Raw genomic sequence first — 21,162 nt, 5'->3', positions numbered from 1 at the left:
CGTTTGGCACTTGGGCCGAGAAATCTCCCAAGATTAAATCAATAGCACAGAAGAGTAAATAATTCAAACTCAGTTCCAGTTAGAGTGCTTCTTGAAAACAGAAATGTTCCCAGTAAGTGGAGCACCATTACTGTTGGTTACCGCTGGTAGGGGAAAATAATTTTTGGTGGTAGATTGGCGAAATGGGGTGAGTTTAGCTCACGCTAAAAGATATTGATGCTGATAACGATAACGACGACGATGATGATGCTGATGATGAGGAGGAGGTCGATGATGATGATGATGATGATGAAGATGCCGATGTAAGCGGGTTATGACAGCAAGACATCTCATATTGTAAAAGGTTCGATTTCATTCATGCCCCGAAAAAATGCCTGAATTTAATTGCAAGTAGCCTAGCCTTTAGCATGTGGCTGTATGTACGGTCATGCTTCCCGCCCTCATACCCTCTCTCTCCAAAGCTATGGTATCTTTCGCAGAATGATATATCTACATTTACTTCAGCTTTTAGCCTCAAAGTGCCATTCTTCTTTCGTACAGACATGATACAGACAACTCCTGTGAAGAGGTGAAGTCAAGTTAGTACATTTATATATTGGGTCGGTGGTAACATGTGGAACCAACCAATGAGAATTCCCTTTGCATCTTTCTTCTTTTGAGAATCGTACCAGCCTGATTTTTAGTTTCCATGATCCAAATTATCTCTGGAATGTTTCCCTCTAAGCCACGAGTAGACCTTTTCCCATAGATTATACTACACGTATATACGTTCATCCCAGTGTATCATGATGGCAAAGAAAAAATGCAGCCGCCGGGAAGAGCACAGCCAATCGATGGATCATTCTCCTACACCGTGAAAAATTATCCAAAAGTCCTATTAATTAATAATCATTAATCCAAGAAACTGTACAAAAGTCAATATGGGTCACGTTGGGCCCTCCTTAATGCTTCGCCTTGGCTTCCGGTATTACAGCGCCATCTACCGTGAGAGTATGAGACATTCCATCCTTACTACTTCCACCGCTACAAATTCTAATTCTAGCTTTGTGTTCAAACAGGCAGAAATCAAGCTCCGAGCCTTCATCTGAAAAGTTGCTCTGAAAGAGAAGAAGAATATGTGCTGTGGTTACTTGGCAAGCAGAGACTGAGCACACAATGATGTTATGTACATTCACAGGTAAGCTGCATGAGCATAGTCTTCTCCTGGCGAAAAGAGGAACAATGCCTGAAGACCCTCCTCTCCTCCTCCACACACTCACACACGTTACCTCAGAAGATAATATGCGAAACACTCGTATAATGAATTGGTTTAGGGTGTTAAACGCGCGATACTCTTAACAGTTTCAGATCCATCTCAGTGTTTTGCAGTGTCAGAATTTGTTTACTCGAAATCTAACTTACAGTCACATCCATAAGTTCGTCGTTGCACCAAACGTCCATCGTGTCCTTCTCTGAAACAAGAACCAATAATGACCTGCAAAGTTATCTTACCATTACAGATGTGACTTCAGCTACACAGGGTCTGGCTGTTCAAATCAAGTTAGAAACTAATCTAGTTACTGAAGTTAACCAATACACTGAATACCAAGTTGAGATTGATGCCAAGTAATGACTTACTCGTCTCTTGTTTGGATCAACCTGGCCCCGACATTGCATTCGAGCAGTGCATACCCTCACCCATGCGACAAGATAAGTTGCTAAGTTAACTACAGACTTTCAGATTTTTTTCGATCTGGCGGGAATTCTCTAAAGAGAGCCAGTGTTTGGCTAGCTGCTGTCATTATCGACTTGGTGCTCCAGTTGGAGAGACCCTACTCTGTAAACAACGCGTGAAGACAATCCGCTCCATGACCATCAATTGAAGACATCATTGAATCGTCACCAAAGAGAAATCGAACGCTGAAGACGACAGTTGGATGAAACACGCTGGTACTTACGCAAGGCTATGCTAACAGCTGACCCATTGAGTTCCCAGTTCCACACCTTAGTTGTGGCTGATGGGATGTAACTCTGACTTGTGGTCGGACTAGGAGATGTAGCACCCGAGGATTTACTGGAAAGAGAAACCAGGATACATCCTCAGCTATATATAAACGACAGAATCATTCAGGACGCGGTCAAAATTGCCAAAATGAGCCCATACCCAGTTTCTCTAGTCAGTGGCAGAGCTTGTGCATTACCAGACAGCTGGTATATATTGACTCATCTCAAATAGTTTGATCGGCTCTCGAATTATCCCTTGCTAATTGAACATCGATATTTTTTTCAAGATTTCCGATGACAGAGTGGGTGGGTTCATGGTTTATGTTACTCGGAGACAGCTACAAGTTGACGATAACGACTGGGGCTCGTTCATCTTCCGGCGGGGGCATAGAGGCATGCAATCTTGTCAAGGAGATGCGTGCAATGTTGGAGGATGGAGATGTCAAACGGAATGGATACAAAACTGTTGCTCCACGATGTCGTTGTTCAAATTTCTACAAAGCGTGTTTGATCTACAATTTAGAAGTAATGAAAATTTGAGTTCTGTAAATTGCTATTGGCCTATTTACATCTCGCATGTCTGTTTGAGTTTCTATTTGTAATTAAAAATGTTATGAGTTTTAGATATCTGTCATAACAGGATATTTGCCAACCAATCATTGGAACAAAATTATATGCTGTCGTCATAAACATCCGCTATACAAAAACTGCCAGATTGCAAAACAAATTCTGTATCAGATCTTTAGAAATCCCGCCAGCGTAAAGTGCAATAAAAACTGCTAGACGGCCGTATTTGTCGATTAACTGATGTGTCTATGACAAAAAAATGATTCATGAAAGCGGGAATTAATAATATCAGGATCAAATAAAATGTCTTTGGTGTTATTCCACTCGATATGATATTCCTGTAGATTCGATCAACAGTTGTATAAATATCCTTTCAATCATCAGCGTCGGCTTGGCGTCAAAAGAAAATCTTACTAAGCGTGGAGTTGTTTGATTACCTGCGTCCCCGTTCATTAGTTGTAAATAAGATGTAGTTGAAGACCGCGGGTCCTGGTACTAGACAGACTATCGAAGCCTTTTATGTAGAGCCGTCAATATCAAACAAATGGAGGTAGCGATTGCAGTAACAACACTAGACATTATCAATCATGAATATTCAAACTGATTGTTCGTCCATAGTAGAAGGAGAAGGATGATGGCCTTCAGTCCATGCTAAAAAACGTATCAATCATATCGCTATTGTCAAAAGTAAAGACCATATGATTTGAAAACATAGATGGCATTTGGCTAATCTCCGCTTTATTACAATTCACAGATCAAAAGCAAGGTTTGTGGTCCAACTGTAAATAGTAGCTTAAATGGAAAAATGCATCGACCCATAGATCTCGCCATGGTGATATTAGTTCTGCCCCAAAGCACAAAATCATTCGTAGTTGGTGAAAGCCTAGCTAATGGCATTGTGTAAATGATATCTGGCTTTCAAATGTCTGGGAGCAATTCCTTTATGGAGTTCACGGGCGTTTCAATTATTGATTGCCGCGTGCTATGCACCTATCACGATAACACTGACGAACTAACTGGCTTTTTCGCTTCCTTTTCCATCCTTTTAGCTCCCGCGCTTCAAGTGTGAACAAATAAAACATAGAGCTGGTCATTTCGGTGTGATGTCGTGACAACCACCATCTAAAGCGAATGGCGTTCCTCGTGCTACAAGTGGGGCCAGTCCCCAGCCCACGACTTATCGACACTCTTGATTGCATTATCTCCGCAACAGTACTTAAACATCCAATAATTGTGTGTTTATATTGCTCCTATGGAGGCTGTTACATAGAATTGGAGCGCTTTTTGTGGACGTGAGTAAATATGGCCCATCACGGAATTATACTTCGTCTGAGTGCATTTCATCAGAGGATGTTTCTTGGTGAATTGACAAGCTTGCTTATGTTTCGAAAAGCTTTCAAGTTTGAAAGGCAGTTCCGTAGTTTTGGTAATGATCTTGCTAACGAGAGAACGCAGTGCAAAACTGTACATGTACACGTATAAGTACAATGCATTTTTAAAATATTGATGCAAAACGCATTTGTTGCCGAAACTGCAGTGCTCTCTCTTCTGACTGAGTACACCAATAGAATTGTAGGTCAGAGCTTGTGACTGTCAACTTGACGGTAAGTAACAACAACCTCAATGCGAGCGCTGTGGGGTAGGCGCGGAGAATCGTCCTCATCTATCATCCATCCGAATGCAACATTGTGCAACCCAATCCATTAAGTTCATATAGCGACGTTCGTGAGCTTTTCCGGGCCTCGAATTAACTGGGTTGTTATTGACTTAGCTTTCGAGTCAAAATATGCATTTATTCATATTTGCTGAACGCCACATAGAAACGGTCCGTTAAACTTGATCAAATATTCCATACCATCTAGTTGAAGATTACATGCAATGCCGGACTAATAAATGAAATATGTATTCGATTTTAACGCAGTGTTAAGGGCGGCTCTTGGCCCAATATCCGATTGCTGGGAGGAATGGTTTACTGGCATGAATGACATGGGTACTGATAGCACCGTCTGATTATAGTTTGTCAACAATCACCCACTGTCTTTGTTAATTAAGAAGAACCCACTTTTTTATCGGTCTCACCGTAAAAGTTGCGCACCAAGTATTTTGGTTAGAGATGCATAGTCGACTGCTGCAACGAGTTCAAGATGGCGGCGGCTATAGCCGCCATTTTGAATATCCGGGTCCGAGCCGCAAAAGGGAATCGATTTCCATTGTTTCAACAAGACTCTCAAGCTGTCCCTCAAATAATCGAACAAAGACTTAAGTCCGTTATTTAGATCGCTACAGCTCAACATGATTGATTTGTTATAGATCACTTTCTTCAAATGATTGCATTCCTAGCTTATCTACGTTGTTCGGTGCACAATGTCAATTACACGGCCGTGAAGGAAATCGATAGGTTTACATTAGACGAGTTGGTGTTAGTCGAGACACTTCTATCAACTGCTTTCCGTCATTGTCAGAAAATAAGCTGCCATCTATAAGGCTAGCGTTAAGGGTCGACCAAAGGCACCACTATTTTGGCGAAAACTTATCATAACTCTAATTAGAACACATTCAGAACGACCTGAATACCTATTTCAAGGGAGTCTGTTCTTTGCTTCCCAGAGAACACCCTCCCAATGATTTCATCACGTTCCAAGTTCATCAGTGTACTTCTTATTCAAGTGCACTTCGCATTCATATTCGCCAGTTTCACGCTTCCGTACAAAGTAAGTACGATGAAACAGATTACTTTGAAATGAATATTGTAGTGCGGGGTATCAGTGTCAATAGCCATCAATGCGATATCATCAATGTTTAACACAAGTAATGTTGTGTTCTCCGTGAACCGGTTAGCCTAAGGATTTAAAGGTCATGTAGGTTCGCTTGCTCAACATTTGAAATTTGAACTTGAATTTGAGAATTTCCCATTACATTCGTTGTGATTTGCTTTGACATTTCCCTTAGTGCTGTTATGTGTTTACTCTGTAGAATCGACGTAAAAACAGTTCCTGCCAAAAGTGCTACAGAAATAAATCCGAAGCTTTCTAATTTGCTCCTTGACAACGTCCGCTCTGTCAGACTAGAAGCCATTCTTAGTTCCCTCCCGTTTGAACGCACTTCCAGAATATTAAAGCTGAAATATGGCCTCACGAACCACATGACAAACTCGTAGAAAAAAATATTGCTGTAAGTCACCCACCATGGGGGCATCACATGAATGAATGAGCGGATGCTACGGGGCTTTTAATCGGAATGTCGTGCCAAGAAGACAATAGATCTATCAGCAGGGAGAGCAATAAAAATGCAGTGTTACAGGAGCAAATTCGATATAGAACAGTGAAAGGGGATGCTATCTCTGTGTTGAGGGCGCAAGTGGCCAGTCGCACTATGGGGGGGGGGGGGGTATCGTAGTGTGTGCCAAGGACCAAATTCTTGAATTCTCATAAAGCACTTTATATCACAAAACATTCTAAAAGCGCTATATCTATTACCCAGCCTCGTACAAATACCAATCTGTAGAAACCAAGTAATCACTGCCATAGTAATATCGATCACTAGGGCTTTTTATCGGAAACGGTGGATAACAATAAAGCATTAATTGGTAATTCCCTAATAGCATTGTACTGTACAGCAATACATGTACTCGGTTTCATACGCGCTGTGATTTAGCAATATGGACGGAGACGCTGGGCGTCTGATGTACGTAGTACATGTACAGTCCCAGTTGCTCTACTCATATTGCGTGTCTGACAACGTGTGGTCCGCTCTTGTCCATTTGCAAGATGTGGGGGGTTGGCGCTACCGCTTGTCATACAAGCTCAATTAAAGCCAGAATACGCTCGAAAACTCGGTGTTTTTCGGCTTCCAACCGAGCCGTATACTAGTATTCGCACATGGCCAGCCACACAATAACCTCTGATAGAGGTACATAGTGGTTAGGTAACAAGTGATCAGTTCATTTCGAATGCCAATTCCAACCACTGTTTGAGCCAATAAGGTATGAAGGGACCATCGCCTGTACAATCAGGACTGGGGGCGGTGTTTTAGATGAACAGTGCGTTATTACACCTCCCTGGTTGTTTGAAATTCGCCTGACAACCTCACCAACACACTTGTCTTTCACTTGAGACATGAGAGATCTATCCGTTATATGCCGGCGAGTTTCGGTGGTCAGTTCAGCTGAGGGAGTTGTCGTCTGTGTAGAGGACGGTCAGCCATATTGGACGGCAGAACAATGATTTGTCTGTGTCATCTGTGTAGAGTGTTTTCACAGACGGTCAGCCATATTGGAGGGCAGAACAATGATTTGTCGTACCTGACCTGTCTGTCTCTCAAACAAGGCAGATGATGATGATGTCACGTGAAACCACTCTATTACACCTCCCCGATAAGAATGACCGCGTGTTTTGCGTCGTTCCGTTGACTCGGATATCGATTGAGTGAGTGGCATGTTTTCAGCAGATGATTATAAGCCAGGGGCTGGGTAAACAGTGCACCACTTCAATATCCTGCTTTGAGAAAATTATTGCAGTTGATTTGTTAAACAAGCTTACGATATGTAGTATTGGCTTATCAAGTTCACCCTCTCTACCATTATTTTTTCTCTCGGATATAAAACAAAACACCATTTTTCTCAATGTCTACCATCAGGCCATTAGGTTCCTCGAGGTATCGAGCGGATGTTTATATACACGATACTGAAATATAAAATGAAAGTGTTCAATTGGTAAGTCAATATTCGTTTTGTGCACCTGTAGAATCGTATACTTCACCATAACAAGGATCAAAATACTCATGTACAGAATAGTGTAAACATTTTCTTTGCAGGTAAGACCTTGAATGTTTTGGAAAGCTGTACGCGAAAAGAATTTTGTTGTGATTCAAATCAGAGAATTATTGTTTGTCGATGTCGAGTTGGATGCTTTCCCCCGTTAGTTTCTTTAAGATATACATACATGTAGTTTGATTGCCTTAATATTAAAATTAGCAGTGTTATAACCAGCAATAAACCACTTGACTAGTTGCCAGTGGGAACGTAATTGCTGTTCTCGAATCCAGCATACTGTAAAGTTTTTATCAATAAATGATAAATTGAAGGAAAACCACTCTCTATTTGCAATATTGTTGGCTGATACCATCTGATGGTGTATTGGAGGAAACGGATCAATCAAACACAGAAAATGGCCGGACGCTCTTGCATTTACCAGTAGAATCTGGCTTACAGGACAACGTTGAGCCTCCCGCGGCCACTTGCGCAAGTGGTCAGGCGCAGACACGGCTCTCGCAGAACGTGAGTGGCTTCTTAAAGGCTGAGGCCAGGAGACGGGCGGATTGTCCTGGATTCTGGACTACCGATGATCAGTGGGCGCCAACATAATTTAACAGTCTGGTCATGTTGACCTCCAGGATTTACTGATTATTGACGTCCTTGTCAACAAAACATACGTATTCGTGGACATCATTGTCTGTACGGCAATTAACGATACAGGAACCGTCAAACCAGAAGTAATGAGTGGTCGGCCGCTCATTGTTATATTTGTTACATAACATTACTTTTGTATGGCTGGTGGGATTCCTTTGTCTGCCTTACGACCGGCGAGCCGCTTCGCCTGCTCCAGTTTACCGATCTATGGGACACTTTGACAATTGGACAAATTGACATCGTCAAACCACTGTTTGTCCAAGTTGAACATGTTGAATGGCATCAAATGACTATGTGCACATTTTGGGGCATCGCTTCGTGGGCTTGAATATTCAAAAACGGTCTTAGCTCGGCGAAATCCCCGTGTTTGCGTGTGAGCCAACTACGAAATATACCCTCATATGAAAATATTAAATATGGCGAACGCACGAACCTCTTCATCCATAATTTATTGTTGCTAGTGGAGTTTGAACACCCACTTCCAATCTTGCGTCGCAATTAAAAGTGTACTCCATATACACTTTGCAGTTGGTGCCAAATTTTTCAAAAATTTGAAATCGAAGAAGACGAACTAATGTGGTTTGAAATAGGAATCAGGAGATGTTGCTGCAGTAACCATGTACACAGCGTTAGATTAGGGAAGGTTAGGGGAGTAACCACTACCAAGACGAGATATGCGCAGAAAAACAAAACTTTCTTGGCGATTCACACGCACCTGCACAGACAGAATGAACTTGTTTACAATTTAGCTGGTAGAAATTCTGAAAAGATCGGCAACGGAAGTGAGGGACAATGCTGGTTAAATAATTCTTCCCGGTCATCATTCATACTGCGCAAAAACCTTTCCTTGTCCATTACTGAGTCCATCTCTTCTATCTAACTTCCAGAGTGGATCCCCCAGTGAGATTGAGCTACAACTAATGTTCGCCCGGTGGCTCGTTTAAGGAGCTCTGAGCGATCGCGGCGCTCTGTACATGCATACTTGCTTATATGGTTTCCTTTTTCCAAGATGGTAGGCTATCCCACGATAACTGGGCCACTGGATCATCACTCATTCTTATTTTATGGCCGACAATTCTTGCAAATAGAATGAAGCGATCAACTGGTGTAATTGTTGGTACGGGGTTCATAATGGATCCAGTAGTCGCTTGATTGAGATTTACTCAGTTGAAATAATCACGTTAGTTCATGTGAACATCAAACTGATGAGAGATTCAATTCGGCATGTCTGGGGACTGGGTTATAGCAAAATACGGTATATACCATCTGGTACGATCATATATACCAAACATACTGAACTTCCACCAGTTGCCTCAGTAGTCCTCAAGCTGAGCAATGAGGGTCAAGATGATACCAAAGCGCGCTTCTCTTCTCTCGACAGCATCATGCGAGAAGCCGCCATGTTCTCCCTCTTTGAAACAATGGACGTGCCACTCCGATCAGCCCGTGATGGCTGACATCATTACCGTCAGACACCTTATGGTTACAACACGATTTGCCGCGAAAACAGAGTTGCTGTCTCAAAACGGAACGTTCTGAATTGCGCTCAATACAAAGAGGTCGTATTTTTAACTGTTCTTGTTGTGTATTTTGTGGGCCGGGTTACATGGTTCACAGCTCCTGAAAGCCTTGCATGTGTCACACAGACCACTATGACTGCTATTGTTACACTGTGGTTTTGGTTCAATAAATATTTGATATCGATTTCCATATTACTTAGAGACTAATCTTGTAATGAAATCCGCACAATCAGCCATCGGAACTTGTTTCCGAGCAACTCGACGGCTCCGGAACTCTAAGTTTGGTGACGTCACCAGCAATACAAACTGCCCGCGGGAGAATTTCCGGTTTTTTGTGCACGATTTCTATTCAACGATCACGGAAAGAAATGAACGGACCATGGGAAGTGAAGACTGGAAAATTATAGGTTTATTTATTAATATGAATTGACGTATTTGTGTTTTTCTGTGATATTTGTAGAGCGTATCAATGGCCCCATCCATTGGATTCAACCTCGGTTTCAACACAACACTGGTTCGCAAACAACGACATGCGTCTTCCGTAGTGTCCAAATTAATATTTTAGGTACGAGTTCCATTGTCTGAAACCTAAAAGCGAAGGCTGTTATTTTGGCGTCATTCACCCAATTTTTCAGCACATGTACCCTACGCTAAAAAATTGAAATGTAGGCCAGGTTTGTTTCGCGGTTGTCGTTGTTTTTTAAATATTGATCAGGTTCTGGGGAAGAGGAATAGTTACAGGTTCTGAAAAGGGGAAACATCGACTCCCATTCGAGATGGAGTAGACATGAAGTGCCTGGATGAACACGGTAAAGTCTAAATATTTCATGATTAGCACTTTGCTAGGGCGGAGAATTGGTACACGCCTATCGAATTACACTCAGCTCTCAAAAATATTACAATATAGAATGTGCTTTAAGCGACTCACGTATGTGAATACGATATTTGCACAAACACAACCACACCACGAACGTATCATTTGATACAGCGTTAACAACTCTCGGACCATAATAAGGGTCGGCTTCCACACAAGCGTTTCACTCTCAAGACATTGTTCTTAACTTTAGCACCGACGCGTAAAAGAGCAAGGCCTTGTGCGAGGCCTAAACGAGTTTGAAATACTTATGTTGAAGCAGGCTCATTAATTTTGGCGTTTGATGCGGACTGTTTAAATGTATATCTTTCTTATACCATTACATAAATCAAGAATGGAATCTTTACTATGAATGACTTAGCCTGAAGTGCACGGTACGACAGCAATACGACGTGACTCTCAGCGATGACAAATGTACCGTTTAGTTACAGAGTCGATAACCGACCACATTATCTTCCTGTGGTCTCACTGCGTCTCTCCTCCCATCCAATCACCAATCAACTTGTCATGAATCGCTATTAAATAAACACCACAACGTAATAGAGGCGAGTTGTTTCCTTGTTTTTTACGGTTCTTGTCATTGCCTTATACATTCCATGGAGTGCAACGTTATACACAGCCACTACGTATTCAGGAGATACAAATAGCATTTATATATCATTTCTATACGAGTGTCTGCTGATGTTTTTATTTCCCTCTCGAAAAACCATGATTATTTTTACTTTGTAACGTAGCACTGCTAACCGATAATGAGGTCAGTGGGTGATATGAATAAAGACTAGCAAATGTTTTTACTTCAATTTTGTACAGAAAGGCCTAGTGTAAATGTACATGGAGTTTTAGATAAAAGCATTTGCTTCAATTTTGTACAGAAAGGCCTAGTGTAAATGTACATGGAGTTTTAGATAAAAGCATTTGCTAGTCTTTATTCATGTCACCCATTGTGTTGACATTGTCTTCTTTCCTTATACAAGCGCAACATGGAGTTCTTTAGTCGCAAATGACTTTTTTCAGGCGAGCATATATCCGATTGTGGTGCGGTATGCTGCAACTCTCATCAAGTTGCAAGCACTATAAAACAGCGTAAAAAAGCCACTTTATTGAGTGTTCATGGTGTAAAACCTTCCCGGCTTTCAAATAAAACGGGTTACTGGTAAAAACTTGCCAAACAGCCGCTGCAGAGATAATGGGATAGAAAGATGTAACATTTATACAGCTCTCCAGTGAATAAACCGCCTTTCGCCTTGAATGTGATAAATTCGTTTGCGATTACCATGTTAGTCCCAGCGCATCACAAACTATGAGAACAAGAAATAAAGTGATTACATCTGTTTTTATTACAGGTTTAACTGAATGTTATGCTGACTCGTAAAGGAAGGAGATAGAGCGCGGAATATGTACGATGGGGAAGACGATTGCCGGATGGTTGAGATAAAACTTGGCACATAATAAGCAATCGCCTTCTTCTTCGTCTGTGGATGCTCCTCCACAGCGTGTTCCTCCTTCCTCCTTCCTCAAAGGCTGAATGACCTCGGTTTAAAGTCTCACTCGAAGGACTATATGGGCAATCTGAACTGAGCTTGCTAAGTGAGTTACAGATTAGAGCAAGTATATATGCATGTATACGATATCATGTAATTGTTCGAAGTTTAATCAACATCCAAGCCCAGTCGAGCAATGCGACATCAATCACGAAATGAACTCAAATAAATGTCTTCTTAATTTCCCGAAGGACGGTGTGGTCCAACAGACTTCTGCCGATATGGAGTCGACCAAATGTTTTATAACGATTTGTGTCAGTTGCTACCAAGTGTTGTTTACGATCTGTATTATATTGCCGAGGGTCAAGATGCATTCTTGCTCAACCGTCCCATCACCCACAAGGGAAAATCTCGGACTCTAATCAAACTTCTTCCGCCACGACACGTGAACCTTGACTGGTCAAGCACTTTTTATTCTATTAGCCTCTTTACCTATGCTTTTCATTCCCACGAATTGAAAAAAAGAACATTTGGCCACTTCCTTCCATATAACATCACCTCCCCCCTCCCCGCATCTTGATAGAATACTGTACTGCTATGAATATCCAAAATATTGATGTCACCGAATAATTCAATGGGTTTCACTCTTGATAAACCAAGGTAACTCAACATCCCTGTTTGCTAATGTCATTTAGCAGCGTCTACCTAAAAACCTACTGGGCCTCAATCGAACACAACACGAGAGTAGCACTGTGGCTCACGATATCATATATTGACGGTCGCCACTCAGTTATTCATTAGAAATTTCCTCTAATTATGCTGCGGCTATTTGTAGTGCGCCAGTAAACATGGGGTTTACCGACTGAAGAGGCCGATGTAACAGGCCTCGTTGTTCAATGGCGGATTTATATCAATAAAGATGCATTTCACATATTTCGTCCCCGGGAATAAAATCGAAACCTTTAAATGTACCCAGCATTGCGCGTCCTGTACTTTTATTAGCTGTGTCTTTGAAAAATGACCACCAGAATCTTTATTAACGGACACCTCTCTTAGAAGGACACCTCTCTACACAGGACACCTAAACATTGACACGTGTCCAAGAAGGACATCAATTTGTCAGACATTTATTTTTCACCCCTGACGCGACCAGCGTAATGCGTATGAACATCAACTTGCATGAAAATTGAAATTAATGCTTTGGCGCGCTCCCTGCTGAGCATTGATGATGATCGACCTTGCGCTGACAGGTACATGAATGGGGTTTGCTATCTGGCTACAATGTAAAACTATATAGTAGACAATGGGAAGGACTGATCAATTTATACTAAAACATGGGTAAGGCAGTTGATCTGATACTCATCATTGTATAGCGGTAACGGGAGGAAACGGGACGGTTTATTATCATCAGGAGGCAGCCCATCATTGCCGTGGCACATTGTAGATCATTGCCGTCCCCGGTGTACACATGGTGTGGACATTAGTTTACCCATTGATACGGGCATTTGGAGGTGTTCACAGGGTCACCAGTATTGCGTACTTCAGCACAAACGCTAGCAGCTGTTGTGAATCATATTGCAATATCTGATACGTCAGTCGCCAACGCATCTCCATGCCACAGGATTGCGACGGGATAACCGATGTGGACTGGTGCTGTACATGTTCTGTACTCCGCTGTTCAGTACATAGATAGACATACTGACTGCTGAATGGAGGGTCTCGAAGTCCGACGATGTATAGCATATTAAAAGGTACATGGCACTGCACTACCAGTTGCTTTCATCTTGGTCTGACGCATGAAGCCAGCACAGGTGGTCGTTTTATAATTTCGTTTGTGATCGAATGCAAACTCTTACCTTGAAAGCCAAAGCCACACGTGATCTTTAATTTGAAGCGTTTCAATGGCAACGCGCTGGCTACGTGTGGCAGCATGACATGGCAGTCGACATCGGAGGGTTAAAGTCTCATCAAACAATAATAATGCCAACTCTCTAGTTCCACACACTGTTCAAACCTGATCGCCTTGCTGTGGTACAGCACTGATACACGCTCATAGCAATGATTTAAGTCAATACATCTGCGACAGCGGTAATAGAGAGCTTTCCCGGGTTGCAACTAAGGACGCTATCGGCGTTCCATTACCACATGGCACACACTCATAGATGATATCTAACAATTATATCGACTTACCTCTTCTTCATTTTCTCAGCTTTTAATTTCTTTTTCATCTTCTGTTTATCTCGGACTGCACCCAGTAAAACCGACATGTTAAATCCTTGTTGTCAGCAGTAAGCGTTTACAATGTCTATCTCTAAAGGCCTGCTATCCTATTGACTAGCTAGCAACACTACACCGCTCACTGCTTTGCCAATCGATACGCTCATGCGCAGGAGTGCCTAGCAACCTCGTGGCTATGTATCATTGACACTTATAAACCCTGGAATATTGTGTACTTTAGCCTTTTTATCAAAGATATGACAGTGGAACCAGGATTGGCTTTTTGGATTATTTCGCTGTATAAGTTGAAAAACCTCACTATACATTCGTATGTATTTCGGAACGGAACGGTAATCATTTTCATCGGCGCTTCCTCTGAACTTACTGAGTTACTGACAAACTGACGTCGGAAATGCGATAATCTAAGTCTACAGGCTCGATTCCGAGAGAATCGACTCGAACTGTGGTAAAAATCCGCCATTGCTGACGTCATTGGCGCTAAAAACTATTTCTTTTGACCTGGTTGACCTCGAGGCTAAAAACCTTTTCAAAGAGGCCATTCAACTTTAAAATCAACTGCAAACATTATCCATTATACCACTGAGCTATATGAATACGGTAGATTGAGAAAAATCGGTACAACTTTAGAAATATACGGTTACTTGGAACTATTTCGGCCAATCACTCTGCCACTTGCGCGACCTAGTCACAATTGTGGCGCGTTTTCAAAATGGCGACGATCTGAATGATATTAGAGGGACATCCCAGCCCAGCTCATAGGCGCATTGCCTTATAACAAGGTTGAACATCGCCACCCAATCATGAAAGCCTTGATGCCCTCAGCGGCAAGAGTGTTGACTTCGGTACGGGGGGGTCAAGGGTTCGTCTCCCGTTACATCTTTTTCTTTTTTTTCTTTTTAGGTTTTTTGAAAAATATGACCAAAATATATTTTTTCTGATTTGAGGCTGGGAGGAGAGACAAGTCGATCAATTTCCAGCGCCTGGAATTTGGGAGCTCCCTTTCTTTTCTGGTTCATGCTGGCGGAACATTCTCATTAACGCTCGTTTGATGAATACTTGCATTCACGATTATATCTAATTATGAGGCACGTTATTTCTCTAGGGAGCGTAAGAACCAGCTAACAGACATGGTATATGGGTTTTGGTATGCGACACAGACATTTCATGACTTCATGCGATTAGTCGATGATTGATCATTCACCATTGGTCAATTGAAACGACTGAAAAGCCATGAAGAACTGAATGTATATAGTTTGCTTCGTGGCGCAGTCCATTTTTAAAAGCTGCATGCGTCGGAACGCGACCAAGACCAAGTTAAGAGACTAGGTCTTTCCTGGTATTTTGAAGTCGCGGCCGACGGCCCCTGGTTGACATTACAGCATTCAACAAGACCAGACCAAAGACCTTTTGGGTGTGCTACTTCCTTTATGTGTTATTGTATTTACATTATCTCAGAGGTACCCTTCAAAATACCTCTGAGTACCTCAGAGGTATGGTACCCTTCAAGATACCCTACAGTACCTCAGCTGCTATCCTTCAAGATACCCTAGAAATACCTAATTATTACCCTTTAAGATACCCTTCAGAACCTCAGAGATACCCTACATTACCTGAGAATTACCCTACAGATACCTCAGAGATTACCTCTGAAAAGTGACCAATTTACTCCAAGGATTACCCTTCATATGTTGAGGGGTAAAACTGAAAGGTATTTTGAAAGGTAGTTTGTAAGGTATTTTTTGATTTTTTTTAGTAGGGATCTGATGATACTGATAGAGGTATCCCGGCTAAAAGACAACCTGCAAACTTTAGGACAGGGAACAACTGGTATAGATTTGCTGCCTACTGTTGGCGCTTGCATTTGGAGGTATCAACAAGCCTCCTAGCTCTGATTATTAGACACCTCAAGTCACAACCACCCTTCAGCTTGCTAACGAAAGACAATTCGTCCTGGATAAGGTGCTGCTGTCTGGTGACAAAAAGATAAACCAACAAACCATGTTGGCCTCCTTGCTCTGATTATTAGACACCTCAAGTCACAACCACCCTTAGCTTGCTAACGAAAGACAATTCGTCCTGGATAAGGTGCTGCTGTCTGGTGACAAAAAGATAAACCAACAAACCATGTTGGCATCGTGGGAAGATGTAAACTAACTTTGGTCGATTGACATTTGTTTGAAAAACTGAAATAAAGGTAGTTTCTGACTAAAAATGATAAAAATGTAGAAATAAGAAGATTTGGTTGTGTTCCCTTCCTATGTATACAGTCAGTTTATGCGGAATCGAGTTCATAAAAAGTGTTTATTTCTTTTATTCCCACAACCTGTCATCTGTCACTTTCGCCCCCCAGTTCATGTTCAAGCTGACGCCACAATCGTAGCCCAGTTTGTGCAGAGACGCCTGATTGATTGGAGACTGGTTTGAAAGAGGTTTAAATGCGAGGACCTGGTGTTGGGACGGGGTGAAGACAGCACCTCGGGCACCCGATCCCACCCTCGATATCGAGTTCTACGAACTGCGAAGAAGAATGCGAACGAACTGCCTACGATTTACGAACCTCGACAGAATGATCGAGTTCGGATGATCGAGGACCAACGATTGGCGAACCTTCATCATCAGCAGAGGTTCAGATGGGACAAGACCTCTGGAATTGGAAGGCCTACCCAGTCCTGCAATGTTCCGTGCTGGTCCTGCTATACACATGTCGGGTCCCACCTTGATGTCGGGTCGACTGCATGCATACTACACAAAGCTATTGTTCTTTGGCTGAGACAGCACAGATGTGTCCTTACAGGATGTGCCTGGACAATTCGGGAAGACAACGTCACATTGACAACCTACAGAGTGTTCACTGGCAGACAGTGCGAACTGTCTTCATGTGCACAGGTTGTTCCAGGACATGAATGGGGGGAGGACATATTCACAATGATAACCAACAGGCTCAGATTTATCTCTGTAGGTTGTGCCACAACACTCAAAGGGAAGACAGTATGATAACCCTCAGGCGTTTCTCTGACCGAGACCGCTTTGATTGTGTGTATGTGAAGATGTGGCAGGAGGCCTTATCAAGGGAAGCAGGTTCACACTCAGTGCTGGGTTGGTTGTGTGCTCGAAGTAGAGGACAGGAGTCCTTGGGGGAAGAGATGTCATCCGCACATTGGAGACGGATGTCTACAAGGAGTCCCAACTCGGAGGAGACTGTCCTAACAGAAAACGATAACAAAGAGGAAATCAGTTTAGCATCATTTATTTCCCAGTACAAAACATTTGCTCAAAGACCCGTAATGAGTGGATATTTCATTACTTACATGGAACGATAAAACAGTGAGGAAACGACAATAACATTATCCCTTTACAGTAAGGTTCTCATCAAATACCTGAAAGAGGTCAAACCTAGCACTTTACTGTGTGGTGCTATGTCTATTCATCAGAACTAGACCACCATTTTCCAACTTGCTTCCGTTGAAGGCAATTATCAGTACCCCAACCCAGCTACAAACCACAATACTTCAGACCGAGCGATCAAATAGTCCTTCAGCCACAGATATTTCAGCTCATGTGGATTATGCCATGGTAGCAATTTCGAACAATGGAAACTGCCAGTCATGAAAAACGCCTTCTATGAATTCAGGCCAAACCACCAATATCCAAACCAATTATTAAAACATCCCATTTCCACTTGTTGGTGGTACAATGTAGCCCAACACATGCTATGGCACTTCAGGAACAAGTGACATCAAGTCATTTGCCATTACCTCCGAGGAGCACTCACTGCAACACACTCTTCATGGCCTTGAACATGCATAAACAGCTGAAGTCCTTCAGAGCACCATATGAGATCATGATTATCCACAAATCCTCTGATATCATTTGTCCTCCTTATAATGTCTGTATTCAGGCTTCAACTCCCACATGTTCTTGTGTGGTGCCTTTGTGTTGTACGTACAGAACTCTTTGAGGATTTCCTTCAGATACGTCTGAAACAGAAAGCAGCAACTTTTAATTAAACCTTGTGGCTATGACTTTGTCCTCTTAACACCGACTCTTGATGAATGCGAATTATAATGAAATACCATAGAAGTGACAGCCAGAGTGAGGTTCAAAGTGATTTCTACAGAAACAGTGTGTAATACAGGCCTCTACTCTCCGATAGGGGAAGGAGGGGAAATCAGTGAATTGAAAACCTACCACAGGTTGTTTTGTTATTGTCACCAAATCCTTCAGGTTATAGTACTGATGTTTCTCGAATGCAGAGAACAACATTTCCATGACCTGATCTTTCTCAGCTCGCGATCGCTTGCCCTCGTCCTTCTTCTTTTTACGATGCTCAATCTGAAATGAAACGGATACCTTAGTAACTAAATTTTCCTTTATCCAAGAGGCCTTCTTTGGATTCCATATAATTTTGGCCAAAGCCAGAGTCACTGGGTGGGTCTGTACAGTTCAATGTACTACAAGGTCTGCCAAACATAAATGGTCTGTAAACAAAGAATCACTACAGACCGTATTCAGGCTATTATAACAAAGAATACCAGTGTTCCAATATAATCAAGTATAATCTCCACTTGATACAACTTAATACCATTGTCATACTAACATTAAACTGGTGATCCATGACTGGTTTATATTTCACTTGTACTTGGTCAAGCTTGATGACTTCGTTGACAGGACGGTTTGCTATATCAATGTGAGACCTGAAAGCAACAATTTAGACATTCACATCATGTAACATTCAAAGTCAACTGACTTAAAGGGGGACTATAGGCAGGAGTTAGGGAGTCAAACTGGTAATCTCAATATGACTTATGCACAGATAGGGAACTCAATAACATGTTCTACCCTAAATGGTAACATTCAAAGTCAACTGACTTAAAGGGGGACTATAGGCAGGAGTTAGGGAGTCAAACTGGTAATCTCAATATGACTTATGCACAGATAGGGAACTCAATAACATGTTCCACCCTAAATGGTACTTACTTTTTTAGTTTCATATAATTTGAATCGACGATCGGTCGACATTCTGCCCGCTGTATAACTTTCCCAGCAATACTGACACGATCTGAAATGACAAATGAAAACTCACATTCACAACAAAACAATGAAGTAATCAGGTCCACTCGACTGCCAGAATCATGGCTCCCATGAACATCAAAAGGAATATGATGTAACCTAGGCTGCTCTACAAAGGGACAAGCACTTTCCATTCAAGTAGACAGTCAACTTTAAAAATGTTCTTCAACTTCGCTGGTTTTATAAACTAATTTCTTCACAAGACCTGAACCTGTATGAGCTTCACTTAGAACAAGTTGGACAAGCCTCCTTAACGGTCGATAGTTTTAAGAGTCCCCCTCCCCGTCTTAGTGATTAAACCTACTATCTGCATCCTGTCCCAAGATGGCTAGATTCTGGTCGGCGATCCCTGTCAGGACAAACTTGTGGTCCTTTGGTACGGTGGGCAGCACGTCACCGGATGAATCTTTCTCCTTCTCTAGGAGTTTATCATCGATCGTGAACACAACCTCGGGTTTACCTCCTTGGAATCTGTAATCAGTAATACACAATGAGAGCAAGGTCATTGTGGCCTCCCTAAGGAAAAGTTTGCCCATACTTTTCAATGAGGTGGTGTCCCATTGAATACTAAACTTCTTCCTGGTATTTACCCCATCTTTACTCACTGATGCTTCGTGAGTTACTTACTTGGGTTTTGCAATGCGTAGTTTGCCCACTTCACATTTCCCATCTGTCCTTTGCCAGGACTCAGCCAGATACTTGGGCACCTGAAAAATGTTGGCCAATAGTTCAGGTTCATGAAGAGGTTAAACAAAATGTTGTCGCAATCTGGTTTCCGCTCTTACATCGTATTTAATCAAAGCGGTCAATGTAGACCCTCTTTACGGTCCCACCCACCTGGTAAAGTTAGCTCTGACACAGTCAACACTTTGAATCTTCTCTAGGGCCAGAATTCAAAACTATTTCAACAAGGATTTGAATTGAAATGCATCACCAGGAGGGCTCACCACACTTGCCTTGAAAAAGCAGCTTCCACAAATCCTTCACTGATTTCATTAAGTAGGTACCAGTACTAGGCATAGTATTTTCCTAATTCTCAGTTTCTCTTTCATAACTTGTGGGCCCTATACATGCATGGTAGGCCTATCAATCATGAATACCAACACACACAGTGACAGTCAGTCACACATACACAACCACAGACAGGGATTTGAGGCAAAAAGTGCAACAACTTACAATTAAAAATTATTAAAAAGAGGAAAATGAAATGTCTGTTGAATTTCTTACTTTTACCAGCCAGACTCCTCTTCCAGCAGTGCCTGTATCAACCTCCTTACTTTCATGGGCTTGATCTATAGAAGCTTGTGTGGAAGATGAAGCCATCAGAATAGCAAATGTGAGATAAACACGGATAATGTGAAACTTCCTTCTCTCCTCAACTTGCCGATTCAGCTCTTTTGATGAAGGTGTACACAAAATGTACATGGTACTTCATGTACATATAATTTAGCTGAGCTCCAAATTTCTGCATTACCTGCTGCCATCTCTCGTTAAAGTCGTACACTAATCAGAGACAAAGTCACAACCAGGCCAGGGGAATATTTCGTGGTGAAACTGGGCAAACAAAGGGAGTTTACTCGGTAAGCAATAGGAGGTGACAACTATAAGTTAGTCCTGGGAGAGCCTGGGGTGGGGGGGGTCTGGATCAACAAACCCTAGCCAGGCCAGTTGGCTGCAGGGGGGTGCGACAACCATCTCCGTGACAATGTCACAATCAGGTTAAAAGGATCAGCCCCCAGCTGCAGGTAAACACTACCTCATCTGCGTCAACATAGAAGTCCAATGACATAGCTTGGATAGAGTCCTTGTTGTGACAATGTCTCAACATCCCTGCAGTTCACTGGACAGGAATCAGTCCAGGCTGTCGTAAGTCATCTGAATAACATGTAGTTCTGATCCTTCAGCTTGGTGAAGAATGTCCAGTGTTCAGAGTCAGTAATTCTGCCTTCTTGCTTCAGGCATTTTTCCATTTCAGACAAGGGGTGGGGGCAACTCTGACTCAGTCCCCAGTCTCACCCTGTA

General features: G+C 42.2%; 2 protein-coding genes across 2 annotated transcripts; both read right to left on the bottom strand.

The window, feature by feature from the left end:
• Positions 1-941: 941 nt before the first annotated feature.
• Positions 942-14,182, bottom strand: LOC135494491 (fas apoptotic inhibitory molecule 1-like). The gene is made up of 4 exons (XM_064782525.1): positions 14,023-14,182; positions 1,938-2,053; positions 1,402-1,451; positions 942-1,097 (listed from the first exon to the last, which is right to left on the bottom strand). Exons 1-4 carry the CDS (start codon positions 14,097-14,099, stop codon positions 942-944), a joined length of 399 nt encoding a protein of 132 aa, XP_064638595.1. The 5' UTR covers positions 14,100-14,182.
• A 3,119-nt stretch (positions 14,183-17,301) lies between these two features.
• On the bottom strand, positions 17,302-20,537 carry LOC135494488 (general transcription factor IIF subunit 2-like). Its single transcript, XM_064782520.1, has 7 exons — positions 20,368-20,537; positions 19,768-19,847; positions 19,445-19,611; positions 19,048-19,129; positions 18,668-18,764; positions 18,259-18,402; positions 17,302-18,047 (listed from the first exon to the last, which is right to left on the bottom strand). Exons 1-7 carry the CDS (start codon positions 20,461-20,463, stop codon positions 17,937-17,939), a joined length of 777 nt encoding a protein of 258 aa, XP_064638590.1. The 5' UTR covers positions 20,464-20,537; the 3' UTR covers positions 17,302-17,936.
• Positions 20,538-21,162: the final 625 nt, after the last annotated feature.

The sequence above is a fragment of the Lineus longissimus genome, chromosome 10, assembly GCF_910592395.1.
Source record: "Lineus longissimus chromosome 10, tnLinLong1.2, whole genome shotgun sequence".
NCBI classification, from domain to species: Eukaryota; Metazoa; Nemertea; class Pilidiophora; order Heteronemertea; family Lineidae; genus Lineus; species Lineus longissimus.
Note: the sequence above shows the minus strand (reverse complement) of the source record. Positions and strands in the feature narration are given on the sequence as shown.